Consider the following 17,849-nt stretch of genomic DNA (forward strand, 5'->3'; position numbering starts at 1 on the left):
CTGCCCCACCCTTCAAAGCGAAGCGCATTACTTTTCGGTAAAAATAGACAAGGTGATGGTACCTACCCGTGCGGAGTCACAAGAGGTCCTACCACCAGTAAGTACGCAAATTATCAATTTGCGGGTTTGATTTTTATATACACGATGTTATTCCTTCAGCGTGGAAGTCAATCGTGAACATTTGTTGAGTACGTATTTCATTAGAAAAATTGGTACCCGCCTGCCTGGGATTCGAACACCGGTGCATCGCTTAACACGATAGCACCGGAGGTCTTATTTTTTAGGTCACGACGATTTCACAAAACAATTTCACACAAACAAAACAATTTCAAATCAACGTATGAATTCTAAGAAAAACTGTTAGTAACTTAAAATATATTATTTATTTCCATTAGTAGAGGTAGCGAGTTTATGAACCATCTTCTGTTAGGCGTGTCCAATAACATTTAAATTAATTAACAAGGAAGCGATGAAGCTAATATTTTAATGACTAGATTTGTAGCAATAGCGATTCAAGTGCGGAGACTATTAGCGTATTATCTATTTTACTACAGGGAGGGCTTACAATGCCCTACGTGTTCAATAATCCGCTTAAGATGATGTTGTCACTGGTGTGCTTTTGTAGTGCATCCACAATGTTTGCGATATCTCACACAGATGACTTCTTTGCTATAATGCGGGAAAGAAGTGCATCGTTATTGCGTCGAGTTCGTGACAGTGGCAATAGTGGAACGTCATATCGAGCAAGATCGAGGGACGGCTGATTTGCCTTTGCAGCAGGCATTGGGAAGGGAAAAAAAGTAATGATATATAATGTGTGTCTGATATTTATGTGTTAGATTTTTAAGTTACTGACAAAGATTATAAGTAATTCTTACTAACAAAATGTTATGGTTTAAAAAAAAATTGATATAAAGTATAAATAAAATAAATAAATAAATAAACTACACATGAATATGTTAATGTGTCGAGTTACTACAAAAAGATTGCGATCTATTGCGAGCATTTATTGGGTTAGGTGATTAAGAAATACCATAACATGCGTACCACAGGTGGTTTTCTGGGTGTCTGGAAAGAAAAACAACATAAAAGCATCGTGCAAATGTACAGAAAGTTTTGTTGCGTGAAATAACAAATAAAAGCACTACACGTTAAAGATAACAAGTAGAATAAAGTATTACAAAAAAAAGCCTAAAGTAATTGACTATTTTACGTATGAAAAATAATTTCAGGAACACAAAATTAAATCAAATTCAAATTATTTTCTATTCAAGTAGGCTTTACAGGCACTTTTAAATCTTTACATCTATACCACCGATTCGGAATGCGGTTATTTCTCTATTGTATTGTACCAATTTAATATGGCATTGTTTGTTATTCACAGCTTAAAAATTTAAATAATTGCTTTTCATTTGAGTTAAGTTTTTTTTTAAATTGGCGCAATACAATAATCTATTGGATATTAAGATTTTTGGATGTAAACTTACTGTGTTGGCTGGTCGTTGCATAGCACCCCGTGTCTTAGTCGTCTCCGATACCTAAGTTAAACATAATATTCTATGACCGCTATATTTCTAAGTCCAACATATTTAATTTATTTAATAATGATTTTATATTCATAAACTTTGTCCTAAAAGAAAGTTTTTACATTTTTACTGTCAATTGTCAATAACGAATTGTTTTTATTTTTAATTACGAACGTAGGCCAGCTCTTTGTCAATTAAAAAGGTTATTTAGGTTTAACTTATACAACATATTTTAAAAATAAACATTTCAGTGTTTTTTTATGTTAACAATTTCATCTAATATAAGTTGTCGATGTAAGTCCTAATGAATATAGTTCACGTGGCGGATGCACGGCTATGAGAGAAGTACATTGAGTTTCCCATAAATATAAAACAATATTCATTTGTTATATGTACTGATTATAAATACGTTGTTAGCGTATAAGATTTCGTGGATAATGTGAAACAAATATGGTTTTTTTCCCTACCTAAGCTGATGGTCTTGAGAGACCACAACAGCGTGACCGGGCGAGTAGGTGAGCTCACACCTAGTAGATGAGGGGCTCAAACCTGACGTTGTTGATATAACGAACCCTAGCAAGAGCAGTGCTTCGCAGAATCTACCACCGGATCGGAAACGCTACCCACTGAGAAGATTCGGCGAGAAACTCAGTGGGCTGTGTCTGTGGGTTAATTTACTCGCCGAGCCCTTCGTCGCAAGGGACGGGTTCGACCAGAACGATGACCGGTGCTTGGGGTACTTAGAAGCACCGTTAGCGTATCGGGAGGATCCGAAATGAGGTGAAAATGGCTGACGAACGGTCAGCTGATTCAAGAAAACATATTAAAAAAAAGAAGGCTATATACATACATTTTTCGACCACAATTCTTCTAATGGTATTGTGTCAAGTATCACCAATTTTAATAGTCTTCGGGTTTACGAACCCTCGCAACCTCAACCCTCAAAATCTCTCAGCCTTATTACCTAACTAATATAGCATACAGAAGCATATGAATACTTACGCTTCTATCACTGGTAATTCTACGAGGTGAAGCCGTTACGGATGTCTGTGGTTTCGATTTTACAGGGCTCGTTTTGGCTGGTGCAGTCCTAAAAGCATACAAAAGAATCCACTCTGAAAATCGAAACAGTCTAAATTTTATGTGGTAGGTATAAGTGGATTTTTTGAGTCCACTGTAGAAAAACAAAGCGCTGCGGTCAGTGACCTCATCCCAACGGGTTAGCTTTGGTTTACGTCTGTTTTGATTAAACAACTAGTCAATCAAACTCGTATTTGCCATTTAAATATACAATTTCTGTTTGGTGAACCGTATTTTCTATGCTCTTCGTACCAAACTCATGGCATATCAAATTCCTAAAAAAAATATTTCCTCACGTAGTTTTCTATATATGGCCGTTGTCAGTGGTCACAACGTTTAGGATATTTAGCCTATTTATTCACGTGAGTGTAACAGCTTCCAGTTGCCATTATTTTAATTACTTTACTTACTTTTCAATATCGTATTTAAATCATTCCAAAAATGTCGTGTCTGCGTTTTGTTTCATTGGCTGCGAGTCGGTTATATTTCAAATCGTATTCTAAATCTATTCAAATAATAATTGTAAATAGACATGCTTGAACAAAAACCGACTTCAAATAGAACAAAAAAATATTCCAAATCAAATTAATATACACTACAAACAATAAATATCGAAATCGGTTAGCGTGATATTGAGTTATTCATCTATTTGTCGCGCATGTACTTAATGCAAATTTAAGACTTATATATGGTTTTCTCATGGATACCATTATCAGAACTGGACTAAATTGAAATGGGACCACACGGGAAGCGTCAGCTTTCTAATAAAAAAAGAATCATCAATATCGATTCACCCAGTTAAAAGCTATGAAGTAACAAACATAAAAAAAAACATACAGTCGAATTGAGAACCTCGTCCTTTTTTGAAATCGGTTAAAAATGTAATCTAGTAAAATTATTATTGGTTTTTAAACACATTTTTGAAATTTATCGTAACAAGAATTGTGGTTTAATCGATTTAGGAGCATACTTAATAACAGTAGTCTTCTTTGTTTCGGGAATCGGTTCCGGTGTCCGGGGCGTGGGTATGGGCGCCAACATTTCCGGAAACGTTTCGTTTTCAAGTAAATCATTATTGTTTTCTACCTTGTCCGGTTCATCTTTGTCTGTGCCAATTTCGCCGTTGCTTTGTGGAAGCTGTGAATTCAAATAAAATAAGTTAAGCATTGTAATAGTTTTGTAGTGTCTTTAGAGAGTCCCCCATATACACAGCCCACTGAGTTTCTCGCCGGATCTTTTCAGTGGGTCGCGTTTCCGATCCGGTGGTAGATTCTGCGAAGCACCGCTCTTGCTAGGGTCAGTGTTAGCAACACTCCGCTTTGAGACCCGTGAGCTTACCTACACACGTTAGGGTGAAGCTGAAATAGCCTCTCAAGGCTATCAGCATAGGTAGGGAAAAAAAAGATAGTTAATCTATATATTAATACGTGAAGCAAAAACTTTGTATCCCTTTTTACGAAAATTGCACGGACGGAGGAGTATGAAATTTTCCACACTTATAGAGAATATAGAGAAGAAGTGCACAATGCTAATATTTTTTTTAAATAATGCATAAAAGATACATTAAATCGATAAAGAAAACATTACACACACTACATACCATGTATTTGACGCACACACGCATGCATATTATTTATTGTCAAACTTTTGTTCTATACGTCTGTTGTCAAATTGAGATTAAATATTGTTTGTCTTTGTTAATATTTTTTATAGTGTAGTCTTGGCGAAATTTGTGATTATATAAGTATAAAATACAATCATAATAGTTTACAAACTTACAATTCCAATTAATTATAGTCGAATTTCGACTACTGCGGGGCCTCTAGTATATTAAATTACGCGACTGTATAAACTGCAAACTTCTTATCTCAACATCGATCGAACACATTAATTATTTGTATTAAGTAATTTTGTGAAACTAAATTTGTACACAGCTCACTAAATGTGAAATTCATGAGCCAACAGGAGCCCCTTCTTGCGTCACACAAGTGCGTTGACCGCATGCTTTTTTTCTCTTCGTTTTTGCTTATTTATATTTCCATTGCGTGCATTAAATTGAACGATAGCAAATTTTCTAGTTTTAAATCCTGAGTTGGGAAAACGAACTTGCTTCTCATTAGTTGTGCTTCTCACCGGAGCGCGTAGATTCTCTTGATACACAATGTCTAAGTCCCAGTAGATATATATTTTTTTATTGCTTATATGGGTGGTCGAGCTCACAGCCCACCTGGTGTTAAGTGGTTACTGGAGCCTATAGACGTCTACGACGTAAATGCGTCACCTACCTTGAGATATAAGCTGTAAGATCTCAAGTATAGTTACAACGGCTGCCCCACCCTTCAAACCGAAACGCATTACTGCTTCATGGCAGAAATAGGCAGGGTGGTGGTACCTAACCGTGCAAGTTTCCGTTCAACAGAGTTGTTTATCGTCTTCCTAGGTACAAATTTCACACATTTGCCTTAGTTTCCTGGAGTTCTCTCACTTCCCATGCAAAAAATACATGAAATGTAATATGTCATTAAAAAAACTCACCGAATATTTAACAGTGCCAATGTCGTCTTCGTGATTGTGATTGAGATCACCGGAGCCATTCACCAAATTGTCTATTTTCTGTAACACAATTCCCGCAATGTATGTATGTATGTATGTATATGCGATGTTTTTTTTATTTTATTTTTTATTATTATTATTTTTTTTTTCCACAGGAGAAAATCGCCGGATCCCCACCCGCGCGGCAGGTGGGGTATGTGGGAGTTGAACCTCACTAAAAACTCCTGCCGATCACAACCGGCGCCCTACCTCGGACCGGGCCGAAGCCCAGTCGGGGCTATTGAGACGGCGGGACAGGGTTGACGCAGAGCACATTACATCCATCCCACCGTCCCACGGACGCCGGACCGGCGCCAGCGACACGACCACCGGTTCCCTCGTTCAGCGGGCCGAGAGCCCGCCTTGATGGCGCCGCGTTACACCTTCCCCCAGAGCGGTCGGGGGAACGCGGTCTACCATCACCCGGCTTCCTACTGCGGGTGAGCGTGCAAAGCACGCCACCCCACGTCTGGGTCTCTCCCCGCACAAAACGGGTGGGACCCCTAGGTCTTAGGGGGCCAGGTCACGGATACGACTCCGGTCCCGACCCCCTGCTCGGCGACGGCGGGTTTCTGCGTAGTGAGGAGAGCTTTGCCTCACTCGCCCCGCCGCCTCCTTCTGCGAGATGGTGCACTCGCAGAAGTCGAGCATAGCCTTCCAATGTATATGCGATGTAATCTTTTCTTCGGCTTTCGCTAATCGTAGGACATAACTTAAACCACTTTTATGGTTTCAATTTCGCGTTTATTATTGGCGTTGTATAATTTACGTCGTTTTAAATAATTTAGGACGACCTACGTCTGTGTCCTGACAAATAAGAAAGACGAAAATAAATATGTAATTAATAAATAAGACCTGTGCGAGCTCAATAATACTAAAGCAGACGTGTCGTTTTTGTTTCACGTTAAGTAACGACAAAAAGAAAAATATGAATTTCATGAAAAAACCCATATAATTGTATGTATGTGAATATATTTATTTTATTTAATATATCGCGGGGTGAAAGGCTTATTTGGTTTGAGCGATATTTTTGCAACTTTACAGGAGAGCCATTTTTAAAGTTTAAAATTTGGAAAAAATATCATGACAAATAACAACTTTTTCAGCTATTTAAATGGAGTAAACTTAATTGAAGTTCAATTAAAAATATCAAACTGTTGATGCTAATACCAAATAAAAATAAAAATGAATTGCTGTTCGTTAGTCTCGCTAAAACTTGAGAACGGCTGGACTGATTTGGCTAATTTTGGTCTTGAATTATTTGTGAGGTACAGAGAAAGTTTAAAAGGTAGATAACATGAAAATGCTCGGAATTGAATAAAAATAACAATTTTGTTTTTCCTTTGATGTGTGCCCCGTCCTTCCTTTTGTTTGTTTTAAGTTTATTTTATCTATAAGCTTAGGTCTTTCATTTACCAATTGAGGCACTACGAAGTCTGCCGGGTCAGCTAGTATCAAATAAAGACGCATATTTAATTACATATATAAATTTTACGTATTAAAAGAAATGTATTTACTTGCTGTTTCTTAACGCTATGAGAGCTGACTGTTGTATGTGTCTTCTGCGATCGCTTCTCGACTGTGACCCTCGTGCTGGTGGTGGAATTCGAAACCTTCGCGTAACCGTTCGGTAATGTCTTCCGGTTCGTTCTCTCGGTGTTGTGTATCGGTTGTAGCGGGTAGCTCTTGTCAATGCCTGCTTTTGTGCGTCTCTCCTCGAACATTTGGCGAACCTGGGCGATTAAAGAATATTATTAATATTTATTATATTATTATTAAAGATTAAAGAATAATTTTAATTTTTATTATTTTTTATTGCCCTTGTAGGCAGACGGGTATACGGCCCACCTGATGGTGAGTGGTTACCGTCGCCCATGGACTTCAGTAATGCCAGGGGCAGAGTCAAGCCGCTGCCTACCACTTAATACTCTAATGAGTACCTACTCTATTTACCGCTTAATATGAATAGCAAATAGCAGCTTGCGTTGGCAGTAAACTTTTTTTTTTATTGCTTAGATGGGTGGACGAGCTCACAGCCCGCCTGGTGTTAAGTGGTTACTGGAGACCATAGACATCTACGACGTAAATGCGCCACCCACCTTGAGATATAAGTTCTAAGGTCTCAAGTATAGTTAACCCAGGCTCATTGCTCATTTCAATCAATGATGAATGTTTTTACTAGATACTTACCTTTCCTGGCTGATGAGGTACAGGCGTCGGCTGCTGCGGTGAGGTTGTACTAACGCCATTGCTGGGAGATTGCCTCACCCGGTCCAAGGCACGGGCCTGTTGCGCTTCGTAAAGCGATGCTATTTTCAATTCTCTTTCTTGTAGTTGTTTCTGTTGAAATCTGGCCTGGAAATAAAAAAAATGAATAAATCTAAAATTTTGCCATAATATAAATAAAATTATGGAGTTTAATAAATTTTTAAATTGTTCGTTTTTTTGTTTATTTGTTTTCAGTTCTGATAAAATGGATATATCTCCAGTAGGGAGATGTAGGCCCAAAGCGGATTGATGTCAAACAGGTAATCGGTCGTAAAATTAATGCCAAATTCATGTATAGCACAATACAATAGTTAACTGTGATAGCGATTACGGGAAAAGAGAAGAGAAGAGAGAAAGAAGATAAAAGAGGAGAAGATAGAGAACGAAGAGAAGAGAGAAGAGAAGAGAGAAAGAAGATAAAAGAGAAGAGGAGAGAGAAAAAAGAGAAAAGAAGAGAGCTGTCGCAACATAATACGGCATAAATATTACGCATTATGTTACAGCGAAAGTCAAGAAGGAGAAGAAGATTACGTATCGGCCTTCCCGTCATTCCAAACCGAAATGAACGACTGCTTCCCAGTAGACATTAACAGCAGGATATTACCTATCTACTTAAAATTCGACCACCAGTAATTACCACTAATCTATGTGATTAAAAATAATTAGAACGTTAACCGTTCTTATTTTAGAAAATTTACGGAAATAATGACTGGAAAAGTAATTAGTTGAAAGTACGGTATCTGGTTAACGGTTTCAAGGAGAGCGTGAGGTCGTCGGTCGCCGCCCACGCTTCACTGTACACAACAAGCTGACAATTGACAATTCATCGTGACCGTACTTCCGCGCACTACCCTCGACTAGGAAGACAAACTTTAAGCGTCCCCGAACAAAGAACTGTATTCAATCGAAAAGATTTTTTATTCAAATAGGCGCTTTGAATTAGTAATTACTTAATTGGCAATCCAGAAAGCAGTTTCATCACTAAAAATAATCGCTAAGATATTTTTTTTAACCTATGCTGATAGTCTTGAGAGGCTATTTCAGCTTCTCCTTGACGTGTAACTAATGGGCTCAAACCGGGTCTGTTGCTAACACTGGCCCTAGCAAGAGCAGTGCTTCGCGGAATCTACCACCGGATCGGGAACGCGACCCACTGTGAAGATTCGGCGAGAAACTCAGTGGGCTGTGTCTATGGGTCTACCCGATGATATGTAGGCGAAGTAAAATGTCCCTTAGAAATAAGGTGACACTCTACAAAACTTGCATACGCCCCGTCATGACCTATGCAAGTGTAGTGTTCGCTCACGCGGCCCGCATACACTTGAAATCATTCCAAATTATTCAATCCCGTTTTTGCAGGATAGCCGTCGGAGCCCCGTGGTTCGTCAGGAACGTCGACCTCCATGACGACCTGGACTTAGAGTCCATCAGTAAGTATCTGCAGTCGGCGTCCATGCGCCACTTCGATAAAGCGGCACGACACGAGAACCCTCTCATCGTGGCCGCCGGTAACTACATTCCCGATCCTGCGGACAGAATGGAAAGCAGTCGACGTCGCCCAAAACACGTCATCTCGGATCCGCCCGATCCACTAACGGTGCTTTTAGGTAATTCAAGCACCGGTCACCGTTCTCGTCGAACCCGTCGCTTGCGACGAAGGGCTCGACGAGTAAATTAACTCTCAGACACAGCCCACTGAGTTTCTCGCCGGATCTTCTCAGTGGGTCGCGTTTCCGATCCGGTGGTAGATTCTGCGAAGCACGACTCTTGCTAGGGTTCGTGTTAGCAACGTCATCAGGTTTGAGCCCCGTGAGCTCACCTACAAAAGTTAGGGTTACGCTGACATAGCCTCTCAAGGCTCTCAGCTTAGGTAGGAAAAAAAAAAAAAATAAAAGTGTCTATGGGTTAATTTACTCTTAGAGTCCTTCGTCGCAAGCGACGGGTTCGGCGAAGACGGTGACCAGTGCTTGAGGTACCTAAAAGCACCGTTAATGGTTCGGGAGGATCCTTAATGATGTGTTTAGGGCTCGCTAAGAAATTCAGCGTTTCTTGTTTTATCGATGTGACAATAAAATCAGTGCGCACATTATCAAAATTGCGGTCAAAATAGTTTTTAAGCAATGAAATCGAAATTATGGTTACCCGAGCGTGATTAACTTCAGAAAATTAAACAAACACTTTTACCGTTAGAACTTTTTCATCACTATTTTAAATTGTTTTCAGTATAACAACTTTAGGACGTTTTTTTTTCTAGATAAATTAAACTAATTAAGGTATATGTAGGTACTTACATTCTATTTTATTTATTGAGTGAACTAGCTCAAGATCGACCTGGCGTTAAAGAACCCGTACATATTTTAATGAGTGAGTGAGTGTGTGCCGTAGATTCATTTTTTAACGACTGTTTTATCTTTCGAAACAGAACGCGTGACTGCTTCACGGCAGATTTATCCACGATGGTTTGAATCTTTACACGTTAACCTTGCAACCAGCCTTAATTAAGTCATTCAATCGTCTCAGTACAGTGGAGCAGTGGACCAGTGGTTTCTCTAAAGAAGTTGTCACCAATGAAAAAATTCAGGGTGGTTAGGAGCATAGCCGCGACGCTGCCTGCATATCTGAAGGACGATTCGTTATTGGTTCCTTTCAATTATTTTTTTGATCTACTTGCCGGTGGACTTTTATGTAATGCATTGTATTGTTCTTAGTAGGATAAGTCAACAGGACATGATTGGCGGCCAATTACTGAATATTAAACATCGTTGAGCCCACACGACTTTGCAAATTATGTTGCAATAGATCGTGCGTGGCACAATTACATGTAAAACAGAGGGACACTGTTCTGTGTTGTTGTGTTGTTTTACGCGAACTCAGCCGAACCTGTTTATCGATCGGAATTCTAAGGCTCGGTTTTTATTAAAGCGGTGATGACCAGAGAAGAGAGATTTTCTTTTTTTGTAAAAATACATTCTTTTTTTTATTGTTTAGATGGGTGGAAGAGCTCACAGCCCCGTCTGGTGTTAAGTGGTTACTGGAGCCCATAGACATCTACAACGTAAATGCGCCACCCACCCTGAGATATATAGGTTCTAAGGTCTCAGTATAGTTACAACAGCTGCCCCACCCTTCCAACCGAAACGCATTACTGCTTCACGGTAGAAATAGGCAGGGTGGTGGTACCTACCCGTGCGGACTCACAAGAGGTCCTACCACCAGTAAAAAGACTGTTAGACTTAAATCACGGATTCGAATACCTGTAACCGAATAAAAGTAACATGTGATTGACTTTACGTTTGGACGTGTAAATTCAAATAAATCTAAATGAAAAAAATATTGAATTAAGACTTTACAAGAATTATTATTTCATTCAAATTTGTAAGGTCATCGCACTGGCCAACGGATGAGTCAGAGTGGACAGTCACTGAGTTGGTTGCGCATGCGCTTTATAATGTTAATCTATTCCTTAAATGATACGTACCTACTTACGTTGATTCGATAATAAACAGTTTGTTAAACAATAAAATTAATACGTAACTAGACAAACACAGGTAGGTGGCGGCATTTATGTTGTAGATGTCTATGCGCTCCGGTAACCACTTAACACCAGGTGGGCCGTGAAATCGTCCACCCGCCTAAGCAATAAAAAAAACACACACACAATCAAGTGCCATTTCCTCCTCTATTTTTCAACCACTTTTATTTGTTTACGAGCTCTATTTAAAGATTATGATGATTACGAATTTCGATTATGGGGCGATAATAAAACAAGAAATTTAATTTATCAGCAGTATGGTTTGTAGATAGATATAGGCATGAACTACGAAAAGATTTCTCAGTGGGTCGCGATTCCGATCTGGTGGCAGATTTTGCGAAGCGCTGCCCTTACCAGGGTTAGTGTTAACAAATTCTCAGGTTGAGTCCGTGAGCTCACCACATACCAGTCCGCGAGAAGCTGTTGGAAAAGCCCCTTAGACTACCAGAGAGGATTTTTTTTAGACAAAACAACATTAACATTAACCGCAGTTAATATTGTCCAGGGATATCTACCCATTCTTACTTTTAGCAAGCTCAAGCTCATATTCCACTTTTAGCAAGTTAGTTCACATAATTTTCTGCAAGTATTTTCTTTAATAAGATGTTAGTGAATTTGAAAAATAGAATTTTTTAAATTGTGAATTAAATGTATACTAATTTTACGGTCTAGGTTACCTACTTTTTTTTTTCTTAAATCCGATGTTTCGAAAATGGTTTCGATTGGTTATGGATGATCGAGGTGCTGCTGCTTAGGTCTGCTAAGTATGGTAATTACCATAAAAATACTTCGTGATATTTATGTTTCTCTGGACGTTGAAAAAACTAACTATATCTCGAGGTTCAGCGGTTTTTTTTTAAGTGACATTTAGTCATCATGCTAAGAGAATCTTGTTGCATAAACGCCAACCACATTCTCATTTAATTTTAAAGTCAGGGTATTTTTTTTTGCAATAACCTCGATAACCATACATGGAATAAACTTGTAGTGTATTTGTATTTTACCAGATCTTATTACAATTAATTTATAAGAATTTCACGGCAGACAACAGATAGCCCCCAATAGATTCCGCATACAGGACCACAAACGTTCACAGCACATTAGTGATTATGAAGTAACGCTAAGAATCACGTCATTAGTGTCGACCAAGCTTATGACCCGTAGGTATGCCGAGTTCTTACCAATCTTTAAAATTCAAATAATATTATAAATGGCTTCCTGTGCAATAAAATGGTGTGGCAAGTCATCCAAGACATCTGGTTATCAAAAATATGGCATAACATTTCATCGGTAAGTACACTTGGGGGTTATCTGTGCGGCAGACAAACCGTTCAAACATTTTCTCATTAAAACTCATTAAAACAGGAAATTCTGTTGCCGACAGCAATAAAACAATTCGTTTTCCAGCATTTCGTTCAAATACACGTCGTGACTTGATATCCGTGACCGGGACTGTGGAACGAAATCTTGTGGGACCCTCACAGGGCTGGTACAACAAAGAGTTACAAAATTTATTTATTTTGATAATAACACTAATAAAAAATAAAATTTAAAACATTTTTGGCGTAAATAATGTGGTGAATAAGTTATCGATTCGGTGACGAATAATTTTAGTAACGTTTGGTGAAAAGAAGATTTGTTAACGTTTTTCTCTGATTTACAAAATAGTTAATTGTCTTGTAACCACTTAATAATCGGGAGTGCCGTCGCCTTGTTTTCTAACTTACGGCTCAAAAAAAAAACAGTTTTTTGGAATTAGACCCTAACTAGTTTTATTTGTATAAGAATAAATGATTGAGCACTGACAGCCCTCAGATCAAACTTAATGTTTCATTATAAGCTGTATTGTTAAATAGATCCTGTAGAACAAGCCGGCAGGTGTGTACCAAGAGAGATTCCACCAGGTTAATAGCCGAGCTCTAAACGAACCTAGTCAAACTAGTTTTATTTTATTGCATTAGCTATGCTGCGCTTAGCTATGCTGCAGCTTATCGATATGACCATTATATTGTAGGGGAGACTTAAAATTTTCATTCGTAAGCATATTATGGCTTAAGAGACTATTACTATTACTACTAACTAATCGTTAAAATTCGATTTTAAGTTGACATTCAAAATTGTTATATATTTTTTAAGGGATTTTATGACCTGGTAACTAAGACCTTTAGGTCAAGTCTTATTTTAATATAATATATGTAAACTTTTTTTATATAAAATTATAAAGAAATAAAATGAAGTTGATTAATATGAAACATGTTATAAAATGAAATGAAATAATAAAATAAAACAAATCACACAACTTCACTAGTCGCGTTCCCGCCAAAAAGTCCTGTTATATTGTGCGAACGTAAACACAGTGGTATAGTTTGAGGTCATCATGCTCTGGGTGCTACTTACAAAGGGGCACCAAATGGCCCGCAAACAAGAAATTGCTAGATAATTTTTATTATAATTGATTTCTGGAAAATGTATTTTAACGCAAAAAAGTATTTTACCTAAAAAGGTGTTTTGGCCCGGGCGCGAGTTAAATAAACCTTTGGTTGTGTTTATTTTTATGTATTATATGTATTTATATCAACATTCTCTTTCTCCGAAGTTTTATATACAAAACATTTATCTTCACGCACTGACTAAGGTCATGTAATCCTCAATACATTGTTTGCTCACATCGATATTACGAGTAGTATGAAGCTTCCGCGTATTGTCTTCGGATACGCACGTAACGTAATTGTACCTCCAACTAATTCAATATGGATGGGCCAAATCAATCGTTCGCCCACGTTTAATTGCCTTTCAATTAAGCATACTGTACGCTCGAGTTTTTAAATCAATATCGAGGAAAATAGCGCATTGAAATCTTTAAATTTTTTGAAATACGCTTTTATTCGCTTCAGAAGTATGTATGTTAGTATGTAACGGAATCTTTGAACATTGTTTTGACCCCCCTTCAAAACATCGGATTAACTCGAAATTTATTATACTTATTAAGGACCGATGACAATTCAATATTAAATAAAAAATAAATAAAAATTAAATTCAACTAAAAAAAGGAAAAATAAATAATAGTTTAAAAAAACTAAAAAAATATGGTATCAGTAATTATAAATATTTTATGAACAGATATGAGTAGAAGGGTTATTTTGATAATATCCTGAAAAGCACCCCACGCCTTTTTTTATAATAAAATAATTTATTTGGCTAACGAAGTGCAAGGCTCCTCAGGTTCGGAGAGTGCTTAGCCCACTGAGTTTCCGGTGATAGATTCTGTGAAGCACGGCTCTTGCTAGGGCCAGTGTTAGCAACACACCCGGTTTGAGCCCCGTGAGCTCAACTACACGTCAAGGAGAAGCTGATATAGCCCCAAGGCTATCAGAATAGGTAGGAACAAAAAAAATCGGAGAGTGATCTATGCAGGGTACCTGGCAAAGGCCGGATAAGAGAAGCCGAGGATTGAGCTCAGTGGCATGCAATTGGAGAGGCCTATGTCCAGTAGTATACTGCCATAGGCTGATGATAATGATGAATTAAACCTTGTAATATCACTCGAGCTTATCTCGTCTAATAACTAGCTTAGTTACTGTTTAGTTCAAATTTTATTTACATTATTATTAATACTAATATTATAAATGAAAAAGTGAGTTTGTTTGTTACGCTTTCAAGTTTTAATTACTTAACAGATAATCGTGAAATTTTGCATATACACTTTGTCAGGTATGGCGGAAAGGACAAATGATGCTTAAAAAAGCGATGCTAGATATGCGTCTCATTTCGAGTCTACGGGGAATGCATCGAACAACAACGACAAATCAATGAACAACGATCGAGAATTTTATTTCGGGATATGTTCTGATAATTATATTTATTTATATATTTTGATTCGACGTTTTACATGGTACTCATAACAGTTATCTCACGTTATAAAATTAATACTTCTCTACGATATATTGTGATTTATCAAAAAAATATAGGTACATTTTGATGAAGTTTTGCGCACCATAAAGTTCGGTAAACGATTATTAGTCATTCGAGGTCGTACGTTAAACAGATGAGGTAATCGCCGTTCCCATAATGATGTTGGTTTACGGCTTTAGATTTTAACTCGTCTTACTTAGGTGTTTATAAATTCTAACGAATTCGTCCACCAAGAATATGCAAAAAATAATAATTGAATTGCATATCCCACGGCTTATTCCGTTTCTGCCATGAACAAAGAAAGCAACGAATTTTCTTTTTACGTACCTAAGCTGGTAGGAAAATCTAGCCTTTAGTGGCTATGCCGGCGTAACCGAGCGAGTAGGTGAGCTCACGGGGCTCTAACCTGAGGACGTTGCTAACACTGGCTCTAGCAAGAGCAGTGCTTCGCAGAATCTACCACCGGATCGGAAACGCGACCCACTGAGAAGATCCAGCGAGAAACTCAGTGAGCTGTGTCTATGGGTTAGTTTACTCGCTGAACTACTTTGTCACAAGCGACGGGTTCAACGGGGACGGTGACCGGTGCTCGAGCTAACTAAAAGCATCGTTAGTGTCAAATTACTAACAGATTAGTATATGCTTTAAATTACGACACGTTTTAGGGTAATTTTTTTCCCAAAAGAATACGATTCAATGGCAAGCCGTATTAAAAATTAACATTATCATATTATTTAGCCCAGGATTTACAAGTCAGGTGAGGTCTTATTAGGTCAAAGCAATAAAATAATTGTATTGTCGTCGGTCCTTGATACGTGACCAAATTTGCAAGTTGATAGAAAGTCTTGAAGATGATAAAAATTACATTGAAAGATCCCATTACATGGAACCAGGACTAATTGAAAGCAAATAAATAAGTTTTGTCGTATGGGAAACGTGACCGCTGTATTTTAATTTATTCATTCACTGAGTGATTTTTCAAAAAAGAATACCTATAGTATGAGATACGCAATTTATTGTTGTAAGTAGTTACGAAAAAAATATCAAATTAGATCATGGTATATCGAAATCTACATATCTATTTAAAACAAAACAAAAGAAAAAACTGTTTTGATCTCTAAACTGTAGAACGTAAATTTGATTCTAAAAAAAATCTAGCAGAAATTTTACTGTATTCGTAGATGTAGTTTTATCTTCTTGCTTGCTCTCTCTCTCTCTCTCTCTCTTTGTTTTTTTTCTTTCTATAAAACTTATAACTTCTTTTCAAAGAGGAGATCGCTCATTAGTTTTAAATAATCTGTTCAATACTTAATTACACGAATTAGTTAGGAAACATTGGAAATTTCAGTAAACTGTCTCATAAAATTAAAATGTTTAAAACACACAACTATGAAATGATTGTTGTTTTTAAAGTGTTTCAAAATACGCAATGGCTTGGCAGTTTTATAAAAAGAAAATACCTTATTGTTAGTTTCTGGTAGTGTGAGCCAGCCGTTTCGGATCTCAGCGGGGTCAGCTCCTTCTAATGACATAGACGAAACACTTCTGGGGGCTTTGCCCTTCCAATGCACCGGATCCCACCAGTTAACGTGGTCTAACGAACGAGACTTGTTACGCGCGTCCATTATTGTTCTTTCAAACTTTCACACGAATTTAGAATCACGAATGTTTAATTGTTCTAAACTTTACTAGTTAGGTTATTATAAATTATTAAAGAATATTTCGGCCATTTCTACTTAAAATGTATCATAATTAAATTAAAAACATTCTTCAAAAAATACGTTTCAGACATGTCTCATTAAAACCACTTATTAAATCACATATTATTATTACTCAACGATCTACAGAAATTTCGAGAATCAGTTGTAATAAAAGTGTTGTATTTTTATCAAACAATAACAGTACTATGAATACAAGAATATGATGTTTACGTGCTTCAACCTTGTCTTCTTAGAGTTGAATGAATCTGAGGGTTGGAACTTGAGGGGGTGAATATTTGTATGTTTGTGCAGTTGCTAGGCGACGGCCCACGTGGACTTCAATGTCACGGTGGCGTGAACAAGTGGTGACCTTCACGGCTGATCAAGTTGACCCGTTTAGCGGAACAAATGCACTAGCGAACGCTCTCTCAGGTATCTATTGGAGTGTTTCGTGTCGGAAGATTTTATGGTTTATGTTAAATCAAGTTATAATACTTTATAAGTGAGTGCACAAAGTGGGAAGATTGCACAAAGTGGGAATGAGTTGCTCGCTCCGGGCATTTCAATATTGTAATAATTGTTATGTTATTATACTCATGTAAAAATGAATATTTAAAAAAATCTAATATTAAAAAAATAATCTAATATTTAAAAAAAAAACATGCCCGCTGAGTTTCTTGCCAATTTTTCTCAGGACGGAGGCTAGTTCTTGTGAATTGGCGGTAGTTCTTTTGACGTTCAACAAGTATGTACTTTCATTTAGGTTGAATAATTTTTTTTTTATTTGATTTGATTTGATTTGAGTGAGTGTTAGTTAGTGTATTTGGTCTGTGTGCTTAGTCCGAGTTTTTAACGTTCTCGATGGCGTAAACGTTAACTCGAATTTGTATGGAGTTAAAACGTTTGCCTACGTTTGCCGCTAAGAGCGCTGTTCGAACTGCATACAAATTTGAGTTAACTTTTACGCTATCCAGGACGTTCAAAAACTCGCACTAAGCACACTGGTGTATTTGGTCTGGTACCGATCTTTTCGCTACCTACTTGCTGGTAGCTTCAGGTGCTATTCCAGCTTTTCGCGGACTGATAGGTGAGCTCACGGGTTCAACCTGAGAGAATTTGCTAACACTAGCTCTAGCAAGAGCAGTGCTTCGCAGAACCTATCACCGGATCCGAATCGCGATCCACTGAGAATATCCGGCGAGAAACTCAGTGGGCTGTGTCTGTGGGTTAGTTTTCTTA

General features: G+C 37.7%; 1 protein-coding gene across 8 annotated transcripts in view; it reads right to left on the reverse strand.

Moving 5' to 3' along the window:
- LOC114243859 (uncharacterized) overlaps nt 1–17,849 on the reverse strand; it is a 40,453-nt gene that overhangs the window by 3,181 nt on the left and 19,423 nt on the right. For 2 of the 8 annotated variants that reach the window (XM_089738513.1, XM_089738511.1), the window contains exons 2-8: nt 7,389–7,553; nt 6,716–6,931; nt 5,142–5,219; nt 3,577–3,743; nt 2,529–2,616; nt 1,488–1,538; nt 1,048–1,068 (exon numbers count right to left, since the gene is read on the reverse strand). In XM_089738513.1, coding sequence (XP_089594639.1) covers nt 1,048–1,068; nt 1,488–1,538; nt 2,529–2,616; nt 3,577–3,743; nt 5,142–5,219; nt 6,716–6,931; nt 7,389–7,553 — 786 coding nt within the window. Of the gene's footprint in view, nt 1–1,047; nt 1,069–1,487; nt 1,539–2,528; nt 2,617–3,576; nt 3,744–5,141; nt 5,220–6,715; nt 6,932–7,388; nt 7,554–16,370; nt 16,643–17,849 lie in introns of those variants that run through there. The other 6 variants (XM_089738514.1, XM_089738512.1, XM_089738506.1 and 3 more) reach the window with 5 other exon arrangements.

The sequence above is a fragment of the Bombyx mandarina genome, chromosome 25, assembly GCF_030267445.1.
Source record: "Bombyx mandarina strain Sakado chromosome 25, ASM3026744v2".
Classification (NCBI taxonomy): Eukaryota; Metazoa; Arthropoda; class Insecta; order Lepidoptera; family Bombycidae; genus Bombyx; species Bombyx mandarina.